Source organism: Macrobrachium nipponense, chromosome 1 (assembly GCF_015104395.2).
Source record: "Macrobrachium nipponense isolate FS-2020 chromosome 1, ASM1510439v2, whole genome shotgun sequence".
NCBI lineage: Eukaryota > Metazoa > Arthropoda > Malacostraca > Decapoda > Palaemonidae > Macrobrachium > Macrobrachium nipponense.
In genome coordinates, this window is record NC_087200.1 from 175,273,864 (window position 1) to 175,289,767 (window position 15,904).

Sequence of the window (15,904 nt, forward strand, 5' to 3'; positions counted from 1 at the left end):
CCCACACTTCCTTGGGATATTGTTCTAAGGAAAACACTGACGAAAAGACAGAGTTGTTTAATAATGTGCAGTAGATGCAGGAGTGACTACAACGGACAGAGCATTATTGGGCAATAAAGAAATGCCCAAGTAATAGGCGACGTAATCTCAGAATGCGATGCGAGTTGCGGCCTATAGTTGGTTAGTTGTGTGTAGCTCGCTTCGCCCAGTCTGTCAGAAGCTCGTGCTACAGGTGTGAGGTTCCTGCGGGTCCACTTCTGTGTTTGTTTGTATTTTTTGTCCAGTGAAGAGTTTGAGGCAAGTTTTTTTTATTTTTATTCTAATAAGTGTCTTATTGCTTATGAGAGACTAGGAAGTATACATGTTTTTATTCATTATCAGGTTGAACAGTAGTAGTAGTAGGTACATTATTGTATATTGAACCGAGTTCAAAGGTCCACTCCTAGCCTATTATTCTCTTTAACGTCTCAACACACTTAAGAGGTGTTGTATTACAGTTGTTTTGCTTCACTGTCATCCATTTAGTTCATAAAGTTGTAAAAAAAATGTGTTTTGTTTATGAATATCCAAAAACGTTCCACACTTGAGGAAAGTAATACTATCTTAGTTCTTAGTAAAAGCATTTAATAATCACAACTGTCAAGATAGTCTGACAGCATTTATGCCTGTTGTAACGCTGCTGTAACGTTTGTGAAAGAAAAAAACCAAACCTGCGGTTGCACACGTTATTAAAACTGGGAAAAACCGGTCTTGTTGATTAAAACCCAGTTTTATGGCGAGAGGCTAAAACGATCTTGGTTTTTACTGAACCGTAAACGTTTTCAGTAGAGGAAAAGACCCCATATGAGGGCCTCAGAACCAGAGAGTCGTATATGCCACTTTTAAAAAAATGAGTAAATTGGCCTCAAAGTTTATCATTCATTACTCTGCTTCTAAGAAAGATATCGATTTAAACTTAGTTTCATATGAAAGCTATACTCTTTAGTTTTTTTGTGAAAAATTTGAAAAACAATTGTTGGGTGCGCTTGCGCGCTAGCATTCAAAATGTCTGCCAAACTCAAATTTTTTTTTAATATTTGAGTCATAACAAGCACTTAAACCATAATTGAATGTGTTAAACGATAATAAAGTGTTATCATATTGTTGTAATAATGATGATGATATTAATAAGGGTAATAGTAATAATACTGGTAATAATAATGATAATAATAACTATTAATAATAATATTGATTAAGTAATAATAGTGTGCTGAAAAGACGATACATTTTTGTGATAAGAACCGAGTATTGCTAATGATAATAATGATAATAATATAGTAATAATAATAACAATGGGAATAATAATAATAATAATAATAATGATAATGATGATAATAATAGTAATAATAATAATGATGATAGTACAATAATATTAGTACTAATAATGACACTGATGATGATAACCTTTCATCATCATAATACATCGATACTTATAATCAATCACAAGAAAATACTATAATAGAATAGTAATACTATTGTCATAATAATAATGAATAATAACAATAATAATGATAATAATAATAATGATAGAAATAATAATATTATGATGGTTTAATAATGATGTTGACGATGATAACCTTGAATCACTATGATGTTTAACCATCATAATACACAATAATAATATTATCATAATTTTTTTTTACTACTACTACTACTACTAGGGCCCCATCCTTAATGAAGCTGCAATGTGAAGGGGACTTAACTCGATCAGATTGCAGTCTGTTAGCTCCAAACATCGCTACCAGCTGTGACCCTCATCCACTACTACTACTAGTACTACGACTATTATTACTATTCTAATAATGAAAAAAATGTTGCACGACATCACTATGCTCACTATCACTGCCAGAGGAAGACATAATGTACTCAAATAAAGAGTAATTTAGACAAAATAACAGCACAACACAACGGATAATCGTAAATTAAATCTCCCGCTATGATCACTGAAGTGAGATGTAAACATTGGCGGGAGATTGTAAGCTGCGCGGTGATTGGTCGATGCTTACACGCGCCTTATGGGGAAAAACGCTCATTTGCCTAGAATTCGCTACCCGCAAAGTGACGCGCGCTCTCATTGGCTTAATCAGCGCTAGTGATATGCGTCTATCTGGTCCTCATGAAGCGTCCGAGCGGCTGCCAGCACCGCTCGAAGTCATGTTCTTTCCTGTAGCTAAAATCGATAATTCCGACTGTCCCAGTAGGAATTTTGGACCGTATGTAAATGGTGGAATGGCCTAGAAATGCCTCAAATACACAGAGAAAAGGTTGTCAAATCTACCAGTATGCATAACTCCAAATCCGTGGAAGTGGCATATACGACTTTCTGGTTCTGGGGCCCTCATATAGAATCCACTTTTCTAGCCCCGCCCCCCGCTCCCCCCCCCCAAGGGGCGTGGCTACCCCCCCTCCCCCCCTCCTGATTGGCTCATGTACGTACGTGAGGCCTAAAAAGGGGCGGGGCAACCCCCAAAAGGGGCGTGGCCACCCCGACCCCATATAGACTCCACTTGTCTGGGGGGTGTGGCCACCCTGACCCCATATAGACTCCACTATTCTGGGGGGCGTGGCCACCCCTGACCCCAAATTGACTCCATTTGTATTATAAGCTCATGTACGTACATGAGCTCATAATTGACTCCATATGTATGATAAGTTCATGTACGTACATGAGCTCATAATTGACTCCATTTGTCTTACAAGCTCAGTACGTACATGAGCTCATATTAGGGGGGCGTGGCCTCCCCTAACCCCAAATCGACTCCACTTTTCTACCCCTGTGACGTCACATAACTATAAGGGAATAAAACCATCCTTTCAACCCTCCACTATTCTGGGGGGCGTGGCCACCCCTGACCCCAAATTGACTTCCATTTGTACAACTTACAAGGCTCAGTACGTACATGGGCTCATATTAGGGGGGCGTGGCCTCCCCTAACCCCAAATCGACCTCCACTTTTCTACCCCTGTGACGTCACATAAACTATAAGGGAATAAAAACCATCCTTTCAACCCTCCACTATTCTGGGGGGCGTGGCCACCCCTGACCCCAACATAAATTGACTCCATTTGTCTAACAAGCTCATGTACGTACATGAGCTCATATTAGGGGGGCGTGGCCTCCCTAAACCCAACCCCAAATCGACTCCATCCTTTCCTACCCCCTGTGACGTCACGTAACTCTAAGGGAATAAAACCATTCTTTCACCCCTGACATACCCCCTGTGATGTCACGTAACTCTCCGGGAATAAAATCAACATTTCAAGCCCTCACCCCCAAATTGACTCCACCTTTCCCTACCCCCGTGTGACGTCACGTAGAACTCCGCCGGGAATACAAAAACCAACATTTCAACCCCTCAAACCCCAAATTGACATCCACTATTCCGACCCTTGGTGTGTGACATCACGTAACTCTCTGGGAATAAACCCAATTCTTTCAACCCCCCGACCCCAAATTGACTCCACCACCTTTCCTACCCCCTGTGGAACCGTCCCCAACGTAACTCACGGGAATTAAAAACCAACATTTCAACCCCTCACCCCGAAATTGAACTCCACTATTTCTACCACTGTTGACTTCACGTAACTCGCTGGGAATAAAACGCCATTCTTTCCAACCCCCGACCCAAATTGACTTGGGACCCACCTTTCCTAACCTCCCTGTGACGTCACGTTAACTCTTCCGGGAATATTAAAAACCAACATTTCAACCCCTCACCACCAAATTGACTCCACTATTCTACCCTGTGACGTCACGTAACTCTCTGGGAATAAAACCATTCTTTCAAACCCTGACCCCAAATTGGACTCCCACCTTCCTACTGTGACGTCACGTAACTCTACGGGAATAAACAACCACATTTTCAACCCCTCACCCAAATTGAAACTTCCACTTACTATTCTACCACTGTGACGTCACGTAACTCTATGGGAATAAAACCATTCTTTTCAACCCCCTACCCCAAATTGACTCCACCTTCCTTCCTACCAACTGTGACGTCACGTAACTCTCCAGAATAAAACCCCCAAAAAACCAACATTTTCAACCCCTCACCCCAAATTGACCTCCCACCACCCCTTATTCTATACCCTGTGACGTCACGTAAAACTCTCTGGGAATAAAACCATTCTTTCAACCCCTGACCCCAAATTGACTCCACCTTTCCTACCCCCTGTGACGTCACGTAACTCTACGGGAATAAAAAACCCAACATTTCAACCCCTCACCCAAATTGACTCCACTATTCTACCACTGTGACGTCACGTAACTCTCTGGGAATAAAACCATTCTTTCAACCCCCGACCCCAAATTGACTCCACTTTCCTACCCCTGTGACGTCAGTAACTCTCCGGGAATAAAAACCAACATTTCAAACCCCCTCACCCAATTGACTCCACTATTCTACCCCTGTGGACGTCACATAACTCTCTGGGAAATAATGAATAAAACCTGGTGATAAAACAATTCTGGGTTTCAACCCCTGACCCCAAATTGACTCCACCGTTTCCTACCCCCTGTGACGTCACATAAACTCTCCGGGAATAAAAACCAACATTCAACCCCCACCCAAATTGACTCCACTTTTCTACCCCTGTGATGTCACGTAACTCTACGGGAATAAAAACTTGACCCCACCCCGACCCCAAATAGACTCAGTTCACTGTTTTTTGCGACTCATGTCCCCTTTAATTGTTTTCAAAGTAACCGGGACGTTTACCTCATCCTCCTCCTATAAAATCTCTAAATTTATATATGAACATTGCGAATATACTCTCTCTCCTCCCTCCCTCCCTCCTCCCTCCCTCCCTCCCCTCCCTCCTCCCTCTCCCTCTCTCTCTACAGCCGTTACATTTTGTTTATATATAATACACAGCTGCTTAGATATTCAGAGTATCATGATAAAAGGATATTTGGCGACTGACTTCATCCACATGTGATATCTCCCCCAAGAAACGAGACCTTATCGCCATATTTGCCCAGCTGACTTCACGCCAACGTGAAATTTTATTTTTCATAGAATTTGAGTCATAATCTAGGTGGCGAACACAAGGACAAAGGTACACATTTCAATTTTGTTTATTTATTATACCGAGTTTGAAAGAGGTTGAAAAATAAAATTACAGACGGAATTGTTATTTTATATTTATACCCAATCCTAAATACAGGGGAATGAATTAATATTCCATACAAATACATACATTAGAAAAAAACTTTACAAAAAACACGAACGCGATAATATGCGCATTCGCTTTTTCAAAAACAATACTTCAACGAAACATACTACGGCTACTATATATTTTCTAACCTGTTCCTTCACATCACAGCCCTTAGTATATACCACAAACATCTTCTCCAGCACTTTCCCGACCGTGTATCGAAGACGACGACGTTTCATCTAACACCTCAAAGCTTTTAAATTTAGCTAACAAGTTTTTCACTAACTTGTACGAAGAGGTTGATGAAGCCATGGCGAGAGTTCACGTCTTGATGTGACAATCCTTCAAGTCATCCACACATGACTCATTTTATCAAAATCAGTATCACATGACTAAACAGCTCCGATATCATTGTTCCTAAAATGTTAATAAGCCCCACACACTCGCCATCTTGTTTTCGATGTCCCGCCCTCACCTTCCCACCCCTCCTCCTCCTCCTCTTCCTCCTCCTCCTCCCTTTTTCCCCATATTTCGCCACGTTTCGATTTGCTTTTTAATGGCTATATTCCTTAACATCCAATCTTTAACCCCCGCCATTTCAATGAAGTAGCGATAATTCGAATATTATCAACGTGGGTTTTTTTTATTCCCTTGAAATTCTCGAGCTATATCTAAAATATTATAACCTCGAGCGGGGGGATGAGTTAAATCTCCTTCTTCATTCCATTCAACCGTGTTAGAATCTTGTAAGTGCTTAACAAAAAAAAGCCGTAACGTATGACTTTTGGGGTTCTTTAAAAAATATTGGAATAATACCTGTTAAATCGGGATTGCTCTTTTTGCGAGTCATGTCCCCTTTAATTGTTTTCAATGTAATGGGGGCGTTTACCACCTCCTCCCCTCCAGTCACTGCACCTACATTTTCTATAGGATGGAGGAGGAGGAGGAGGAGGTCCCGTGAGCGATATAGCCCGGCATAGGTGGTTTTTGGATATTAAGGGAGACTGTCCGCTACTACTAACAGCTGCCGTATCCAACTTGCCAGTACACCCTCTAGGTTATTAATATCACCATCACAAACCTCTTTTCTATTCATTAACCTCTCATAGGTAATGGCAGGGATAACGTAAAACTCCTTCATTTTCAATTAAAAAGACTCCCTACCTAACTCGCAGCAATAGGCAATAAAACCGATAGAATAGTCCCCCCTTTACGACTTTTCAGTATATTTTCTTCTTAGATATGGACGTTGTTTTCAAGGACACAAGATGAATTTCTCGTCTACAATTTCTTAAGTGTTTAATAAACTTCTTATCTTGAGTTAGATTACCACAAAGAAAATTTCTAAAAATTTCCGAGAGAGTAGACACCAAACCACCGTTTAAGATGGGAATAACTTTACTTCTTTCACTGGGTGATAAACCAGAGATGAATAAAATAAAGTTTTTATTTATTTTTACGTATTAAAGGTTGCTTACGGTTCATATCCGTACAATTTGAGATTCATCAACCCAGGAATTGAATTGACTCGGATAACCTTTCCAATGAACGTATATTGAGTTTTATCACTCTTTCCTCCTCCTTCCCAGAATAGTGATATCATACGTTTCTGGTAGATTTGTGCGAATTAATTCTTCACGATAAAATACGCCCTTTATTTCTTCACCCACTAAATCTTCCAAGAAATATACGACCGGATTTTGCCTTGTATCCACTTTTCTTTCGGATTTTAAAAATTTCCAGAGTATTTTGAATTGTATAATCCCCTCCTAAAAATTGCGTTGCGACGCTCATCGCAATACGTACAACGTCTCCAACATTCAAGAGCGAAATGGCGGGAGGATTAACGAGAACAGCCTTTTTATACATGCTCGAGAATTGACGTTCAATGTCATCTCTGTCCGTTAATGCGTGAAACCTCTTGCGGGGTGCGACCCAAACTTCTATGGGGGTATGATTATAACTCTGAACAATGTCGCGCAAGACGTTAATGTATTTTAAGGTATTCTTATGTGTGAGATATCTATATATACGACCTTAATAGTCCTTATGGACTCTTTCAGCTATAGAGGATTTTATTTCTCTCGAAAAAAAATTTAAAAAAAAAAAAACGCTTTTTTAATAATTTTATATTTTTACTATCTAGATATTCTAGATATTGCTTTCTTCATTAAAGAGATGCAGACGCTGATACGGATTTTGGAATTAACCAGAACTATATATCCATGTTATGTATTAAGATTTGCTCTCCCCCCCCCCCCCCCCCCCCCCCCCCCCCCCCCCCACCCCCCCCCACTTTGGAAAATATGCTGCCGGCGCCCGCATGCGTATATGTATGTATGTGCGTGTGTATGCATTGTTTCACCAATGATTATTCTATAACTTTTTAAAACTCTCCATCATTAGTATAAGTTCACAAGAAAACCTTGGATTCGGGTGATTGCAACGGTTCTCTCTCTCTCTCTCTCTCTCTCTCTCTCTCTCTCTCTCTCATATGGTGCATTTTTAACAGGAATGTGTCAGTCCTGTATCAAGTATAATTATTTTGTCTTTCCTCATAAAAATTATGAAGAAAGAAAATTATTGTTGACGTTTGTTTTGTGTTGTCCATTTCAGGGTCTCTCTCTCTCGTCCCAACCGAGGTGACCCGAATGTTCCGTGTGTGTTGTGTGTTTTAAGCAAACGGAACAGATGGCTCACCTCGGTGGCTCAAGAGAGAAACCAAGACAATAGTCACTGTAGCATTCGTGCTTTAACATTATTTTGTTCAGATCTGCTGTGCACTTTCTCCGCTTGCAAGAACTTCCTGATTCTTTCACTATACTCTTTTTTTTTCCATCTGTCCATCCGCCTGTTGTGGTCGCGCATGGTAACACTGCGTCCGGGGCTTTAAATAGTTACGCTATGTGTAAGTTTTAGGTAAATAAAAGGATATCTTGGTGTACATTTGCAACTGAAAAGTGTTTTAATAATTTACTGTATGCGAATTACACCGTTGATATTCGAAATAGGATATTATTTAAGGCCTGGAACGCAGTGTTACCATACGGAAACACCACAGGCGGGTGGACAGATGGAAAAAAACGAGTATAGTTTCTGGAGTGTCTTTTCACTATCACCCTCTCAGTGGTTTATCATATGTAAAGATTTACAATTCCACATTCTATTCGCAATTACCTTTATTGTCCGGACTTTTAGCGCCTAGGCCTACATGACTTGTCATTTATATAGAATAATTAGGACTTTCACTGGCATAATTTCATTTAGGAAAGTGTCTCATCATCCTGCGGGAGAATATATGACCCAAACCAGATAGGCCTACACAATCAAAGAAACTGTAGTACCCACTGACGCCAATTCTCATTGTTCAATCATTCAGTGAATATGAAATCTTAAAATTACAGCTAAATATGAAAGAGACTTTTCCCGATACCGAGAGATAAACCACGGTTTGGTCACCAGATACCTATCTGGGTATCTCTTGAGTTCGTTTACAGGTCAAAGGTCTATATTCGTTGTCGTTATGAGCCGTCAGAGGAGAGATGAAATACTATTTTGTTTCATACTTTTTATCTCTCTTTTTTTTATTTGTAGTTCACGAAAGTCACATGTATTACTTTACATTTTTCTCTATAGTTTTAAGTTATCTGAATTCTTTCTTATTGTGCGATAATTTGTTCTCGCTATTCAGTACCTTGAGAAATAGCGACAACTTTTTTTTTTTTACGTTATCAGTACTCTCTCTCTCTCTCTCTCTTTGCAATAATATAGTACTTTCTCTTTACCAGATGAGGCTACTCATAGGTCTAGATAAAACATATTTCACTGAGCAATTATTAACTATTTCTTCCTACTTTTTCTTAACAGATGAGGCTGCCCCATCTATCTCTGTTGCTCCTTGCGTTCCTTGGCTCCAGTCAGGGAGACCTGGCCCCTCCTGAAAGGAGCTACAAGATCCTCATGCTCCTCCCAGCTTCGTCGAAGAGTCACAGGAATGTGTTCATGCCCTTAGCTGAGGCCCTGGCCGACAGAGGGCACCAGGTAAGTCTGTCTTCCCTACTACCTCCACATTTAGATCTTCTAGAGTGTGGTTTTCCCTAGTACCATCTTTACAATGTTGGGATTGTACGATACGGTTTTCCTTAGTGGCCTACCATCTTCACACTATTGGGGTTATACTGTGATAATTATGTTTTTTTATATATATCGTGTTTAGGTGTAATGTTTATTTTAGAGTAGTTATGATTATTTATTTCTATTCTATTTATTAGACTAATTAGATTATAGTTATGGCATATAAATGTACATTTATGGATATATATTCACAAATAGTTATAGGTACATTTCCATGGATAGAAATAATTTTCTTTTTAAAGATAAGATAATTATTTCTAGACGATGATGTTGCAACGTTAAGTAAGGATAAAAATAAGTAAATTCTTAATCTAAATAAGATAATACAGATGCAAAATAAATATATAAATAAGATAATACAGATGCAAAATAAATATATAAATAAGATAATACAGATGCAAAATAAATATATAAATAAGATAATACAGATGCAAAATAAATATATAAATAAGATAATACAGATGCAAAATAAATATATAAATTATCACAAGATTTTTTTTTTCTTATGATTACAACCGATTTATATTTAGATTAACTTTTTTACTGTGGTAAACTGGCGTCAGATCTTCGTTAATCAATCAATCAAATGATCAAAATAGATTGAGATCAGGCCTATATCTCTAGACCTAGGTTGCAGTAGGGATAATTACCTAACCTATCTTTGTCCTCATCTCTATCGCAGTTTCCTCGTTTCCTGTCATTCCCTTTTCGCTCTCCTCTGCAGATAGTGATGCTTACGAACCACAACAAACCATCCAAGCACCCGAACATCCGGGAAATCAACCACGGACTCGACGATTTCAACACGGACAACATGAACATGTTCGAGGAGAGGAAGAAACCGGCTGGCGCCTTTCAGCTGTTCAAGACTGCTCTGCCCAGCCTGGCGCGGAAGTTGTACCAGCTGCCCGAAGTGAAAGAGCTCTTTGAGAAGAGGAAGGAGTTCGACCTCATTGTCATCAACCACATGTTTAATGAGGTGGGCATGAGGCTTTGTATTTGCAGCAGAATTAGTAGCAACATTAGTAGAAGTAATGGTAGTGTAGTGGTAGCAGAGAGACACGGGACATTTTGCAGATCAGCTGAAACCTGAGGGAAGATTTGCTCACCAAGTTTTGCAATATAGAGGATAAGTTTCAACACTAATCATCTGATATTAACAGGGAGACACGTGCCAGCAATAGAAGGCAAAATAAGATATCATGCAAAGACATTTTAAATCTCTATACCAGTTAGTGTTAGTGCACGCGATGCTGCTATAGATTAATTTAGCAAAATAAGAGCAAGATAGCTTTCATGGCGACAGGTTCTAGGACGGTGGACAAACAGAAAGTAAGGAACTTACTGTCAAACTCAGACCAGTTAGATATACACAAAAGCAGCTATAATAGTAGGCAAGCTAAACACCTTGAAAAGTAATTTCCAAGATATTCGAAGATGCCTAAAACGAGACAAATGGGGCATCAGGTCTTCATTAGAATAAGCAAGCAGAGTTAGTTGTCCATACCATATCTTGCAGAAATCGTGCAGGCAAAAAGCAAAGTAAGTTATTTGATCCATATTAGATTCAGAAGAAGTCATAAAGCTAGGATTTGCCTGAGCAATGGAATGTTAATCAAATTCACAGTAGAATATTGCATAGGAAATTCACTTCAAATCAAGGCGATGTAATAGAATTTGTAAATATAACTTTAAAAGTTGTAAATATTATCATCCTCTACCCAGTGATTTATGTATGAAAAGCGATGCAAATTATGTCTAGTTTATCTGTAAAATCTGTCAAGATTTTTAATGGATCACAACCTACGTAAGCTACTGTGAAGAATTTTGTCTAAACTCTGAGGACCACTCAAAAAGGTAGCGTAGGAAAATTCATATTCATAGCGTTTGTGTTTTACAACTTGAAGAATAATAAAACGAGTCTTTTTGTGCGAAGAATTGTGCCAATAAGTTGTGTCTATTCCTCAAATACTGTTATTTCAGATTATCTACCCATTTGCCCATGAAATGCCTTTCATCACAGTGGCCACCCCAGGCATGGACTTCCGACAGAGTGCCGTCTTAGGAAACCCACTGAGCCCAGCCTACGCTCCTGGATTTCATGGGGCTCAAGGCTTGGATACCCTGTTTGGTCGCCTCAAAAACCTATTTGGTCATGTTTTTATGGCTTTCTACTGGAGAATCTGGGCCATTATACCTCTTGTTCAAGAAGAGGTAAGGTTGTATGGAAGCTCCTTTTGAATTTGCATTTCATGTTCTTACATACAAGCAGACAGAAAGAGAAAGATAATGGTCACTGTCACCTTTATGCTTTGACTGCTAAATCTTGAATGAACTCTCTGTACAAAAAGCTTCCAGAGCATCAGCAGCTTCAGGAACCTATCCAAAAAGTCTCTGTCTTGCCAGCAGTCTTGATCCCCTGGAATTCAAAGTTCTCCCACACTGATGCTTCTTCCATTACATCCATCCATCATATTTTAGGTCTGCTTCTTCCTGCTCCTTACACTTCTGAATTGTACAATCTTTTCACCAAACTATCATTCTTTCCATATTAAACCTCAAAATACTTTGATCTGCCCTTTAAGTCGCAGTAATTTCTATGTCCATATTTTTCAATTGTTCAGTAATTCTTGTCGCCCCCACATATGCTAAGCAACCAGCTCCTCTCAACAGCTTTAAACTGCTCCTCTTCATATCATGCAACATTCACACCACTTCCATGAAGGAAATTTGATTCAACACTTGACTTCCAAACTTTCTTTCACTGTTCATATGAAGACTCGTTTTTTGATCTTCCTGCTCTCTTATTGCCTTTGCAGTCTTACTCTTACATAAACACTAAAATTTTCATGAAAACACTTCAAACTCATTCACTAGTGTCCCTAATTAGCACTTCATTATCTGCAGATTATGTCTTCAAGGTGCAATTTTGCATCTATGTTTGAAGTTCTTTCTCTGACTTCTTGCATTGTTCCCTCCATAAGCATATTATTAAACCATAGCAATGTAAACAAACCTTTGTCTTGATCCTTTTTTACGCCTAACCAGTCATTTTCCCATTTACATATACATGATATTGAACGATATGTATCATACACTTTGTTCTTCTCAGTTAAAATGTCTTGTGGGGCACATATACGCAAGAAATCTGGTAATTTGAAAAGAATTACGATATAAGGTAATCCTTCTAACTAGAATGTTGGCCAAAAAAAGGCCAAAACAAGTCGACCAGTAAGTAGAAATAAAGATTTAATAGGTAATGCCTAAGTTAACAACACCAAGACATGAGATGTATTTTAAAAAATAACCTTTCGATCTCTTCTTTCTGTTATGTAGATCGACAAGCATTTCCCTGATTTTCCTCCTCTCCTCGAAATTGAAAGGAACCAGAGCCTCACCTTGATGAACTCCCACTTCTCTATGGATACGACTTACCCTCTTTTACCATCTCAAAAGGAAGTCGGAGCAATGCACTGTCGACCTGCGAAGCCACTGCCAGAGGTAAGAAAGATGGTGAAGGATTTGCCTGTTGTTATGAAATGATAATTTTAGTGCCATTAGAACGAGATGATCTGAAATCTGTCCTTATATAGATAGAATGAAGACAAGAGTTATGATTCCAAGATACTACCAGGTTGTTATTATATACTGATGGAGAGCTATGAATACTGGCAGTAAAGGAAATCAACTAAACCTTGACGCAACTTGTTCATACAGTATTTTGTATCAAATATCCTTCCATTACTGAGCTTGCTTGAGAATCTCTTTTCAAGCAGATTGAAGAAAATGACTGCTGGCTGGAGAAAAGTACATAACTTTCTTAGCAATTGATCAGCCTCCCTTTAGGCAATCAGGGAGATATATGTTTTTGATTGACTCTTTTTCATCTTGAGGACCTACAATCGTGGATTGAAGGAGCTGGAAAAGCTGGTGTTGTCTACTTTAGCTTGGGTTCAGTAGCCAGAGGTGACACGATGCCAGTGGAATACAGGAACATGTTCATCGAGGCTTTCAAGAGACTAGAACAGAGAGTCCTCTGGAAGTTTGAATCAGACCTTGAAGGAGTGTCTGATAATGTCAAGATCAGCAAGTGGCTTCCACAGCAAGACATTCTAGGTGAGCACCCAGGAACAAATAGTTTTTATATATTAGAATACTTTAGCACACAGACAGACCTAGCCTCAACGGGTAGGGTTCCAGGTTCAGAATCTGCCCTTATTGACAAAACTCTCTTTACATAAGGATTTGTGTATCAATTTTAGACTACTAATTGTTTGAGGGATCCAAGTGACTGAAATAAGTAATGCAGACAAGGAATACATAATTACCAAATGCAAGATAAAACTTAATAAATCTGTCAAAATTAAACGAACTTTAGCCTCTATTTCATGCCTTTGCTAACAAGATGTTAGCATTATGTTTTTATTCTCGTAGCTGTAAACAACGTCAAAGGTGCAATATTTTTTCCTTGGAAGAAGAAAATACTGTTTAACCTAAATCCACATTTCAAATCCTTCAAGCCCAACCCAACGTGAAGGTCTTCATCACTCACGGCGGTCTCCTGAGTTCTCAAGAAGCCTCTTACCATGGCACACCTTTGCTAGCACTACCCATCTTCGGAGATCAGCCAAAGACTGGGGAGAAGATTGTTAATGATGGATTAGGCCTATCTCTTGTCTGGGAAGAACTGACGGTTGAGTTGCTCGTGGATTCCCTCCAAGAGATTATCAACAACCCGAAGTAAGTTCCTCTGGTGTTACAGTTAATCCACATAGGAAAAGTCACGGGTTTTTTGGCTTAAAACAGTGGTGCATGAGGATAAGTGTAGGATACTCAATAGGAACATTCCTTAAGCTGTGCATAGTCTTACAAGTGAAATTAAATGTCATATGAAGAGGTTTCACATGAAATATGAAAGTACTCATGATTTGTCAATAGGTATCTTTATGTTTATTATGGATCATTTTATTTATCTTTAGAACTACTTCATAAGTAACCACGCCAACTAAGATTTTCAAAGATTTATTTTGCATGATGTGAGTTCTGTTTATTGATGTGGCGTCCATTAGTCACACCCTGTGGTTCCGTGATACCCATTTCTCTTCACGTAATTATGAAAAATGGAGAAACTGTAAAGATGACGTAATCTTCCTTACTTTAGGTACAGAGAAAACGCAGCAATGGTATCGAAGCTCTCCCAGGACCAGCCTGAGCACCCTGTAGACCGAGCTGTCTTCTGGACAGAGTACGTCATCCGTCACCAAGGAGCCCCAAAGCTGAGGTCGCCAGCAGCCAGTCTCTCCTGGGTGGAACTCCTTCTTCTGGATGCCGCGGCTCTTGTTCTCCTGACTGTCGTAGTAGTCCTGCTCTTGATATCCTGGCTCTTCAAAAAGATCCTGCGCGCCATTTTCGGCTCTGCGGAAAAACACAAGAGAAAGACCGAGTGAAAAGACAATGAGGTTCTAATATTTCTTGGCGGTCATTCTCTTTACAGTCTTTTGTTTATGTCCTAAACACGCCGCTAAGGTGGATACCTACCGGCTTAAAACCTTTAGAGGTCACTATCCTGGAAAGATCCGGTAATGAAAATGGTCTGTCTCTGCCCAGTGAGACGAAGCTCATTCTACCAGGTGCTAAAGATGTGCAGTCACATTTTAACGATTTTTTAGAGATAGCGAGAGAAGCGTGTATAATCCATTTTATAGGAGACACTGTTCTATTGAAAGTTAAAGCGTTTGATACTTACATAGGTGCACATAAGTACAGATCAACAATGATAGTATACTGCCACTTAGGCAGCTGTAGGCTTACTGTTGTACATAATACAAATATCCTTTGTACTTTTTCATTGTCATTACATTTTGAATACAATTTGAAATAAACATTTGATTCTGCATTTTTCAAATTAGATACAGAAGATTTTAAATAAGATTTTTTTTTTATTTACTTAGTGTCATTTTCCTTTGGCTTCCATTCCCACAGGTAAAAGCAGTTGTTATCTTCAAATACTCTCTCTCTCTCTCCTTAGCAACACTGTTTTTACTACATATACTCATCATTTTAAGGGGTAACATCGACTAAGGTTCACGTGCGATAAGAAACGAGTACCGATAACGAGTAGAGTAATGGCTCGTACACAAGTCTTGATTTGAGAAAACATTCTTCTCACACCTTCAAGGTAAAAGCCGTCTTTGTTGACGTAAGTTAGGCCTAGTTCAAACGATCAACCATCATTATCAGTTTATATCAGTATAAGTAATTATGCAATGATACTAAACTGATAAATTGTTTACAATCACGTAGAATTTGATTTGCATGAATTTTACAAAAAACGGGAAGTAGGCCTACGATCTATGTGGATTACATGAGCTGGTTAGGCTAATTTAAACCAAACAAACACAGCAAAAACAGTAACCCTGCAATGACATTAATACTTCTTTACATTTTTGAGCGAAATTTACTTGCCTGTTCAACTTTATGGAGTCACATGAAATATTTCTATGTGAATTTTGCAAGAAACTAGAATTAGGTCTACGATTGAGCTGGACTGCATAAGCAAAAACCGAAAGAACTT

General features: G+C 39.1%; 1 protein-coding gene across 1 annotated transcript; it reads left to right on the plus strand.

Moving 5' to 3' along the window:
• The first annotated feature begins 138 nt into the window (after positions 1-138).
• Positions 139-15,272, plus strand: LOC135219865 (UDP-glycosyltransferase UGT5-like). The gene is made up of 8 exons (XM_064256988.1): positions 139-297; positions 9,064-9,237; positions 10,055-10,309; positions 11,314-11,544; positions 12,667-12,831; positions 13,224-13,446; positions 13,851-14,070; positions 14,492-15,272. The coding sequence occupies exons 2-8, from the start codon at positions 9,064-9,066 to the stop codon at positions 14,775-14,777; spliced, it is 1,554 nt and encodes a 517-aa protein (XP_064113058.1). The 5' UTR covers positions 139-297; the 3' UTR covers positions 14,778-15,272.
• The last annotated feature ends 632 nt before the right edge of the window (positions 15,273-15,904 follow it).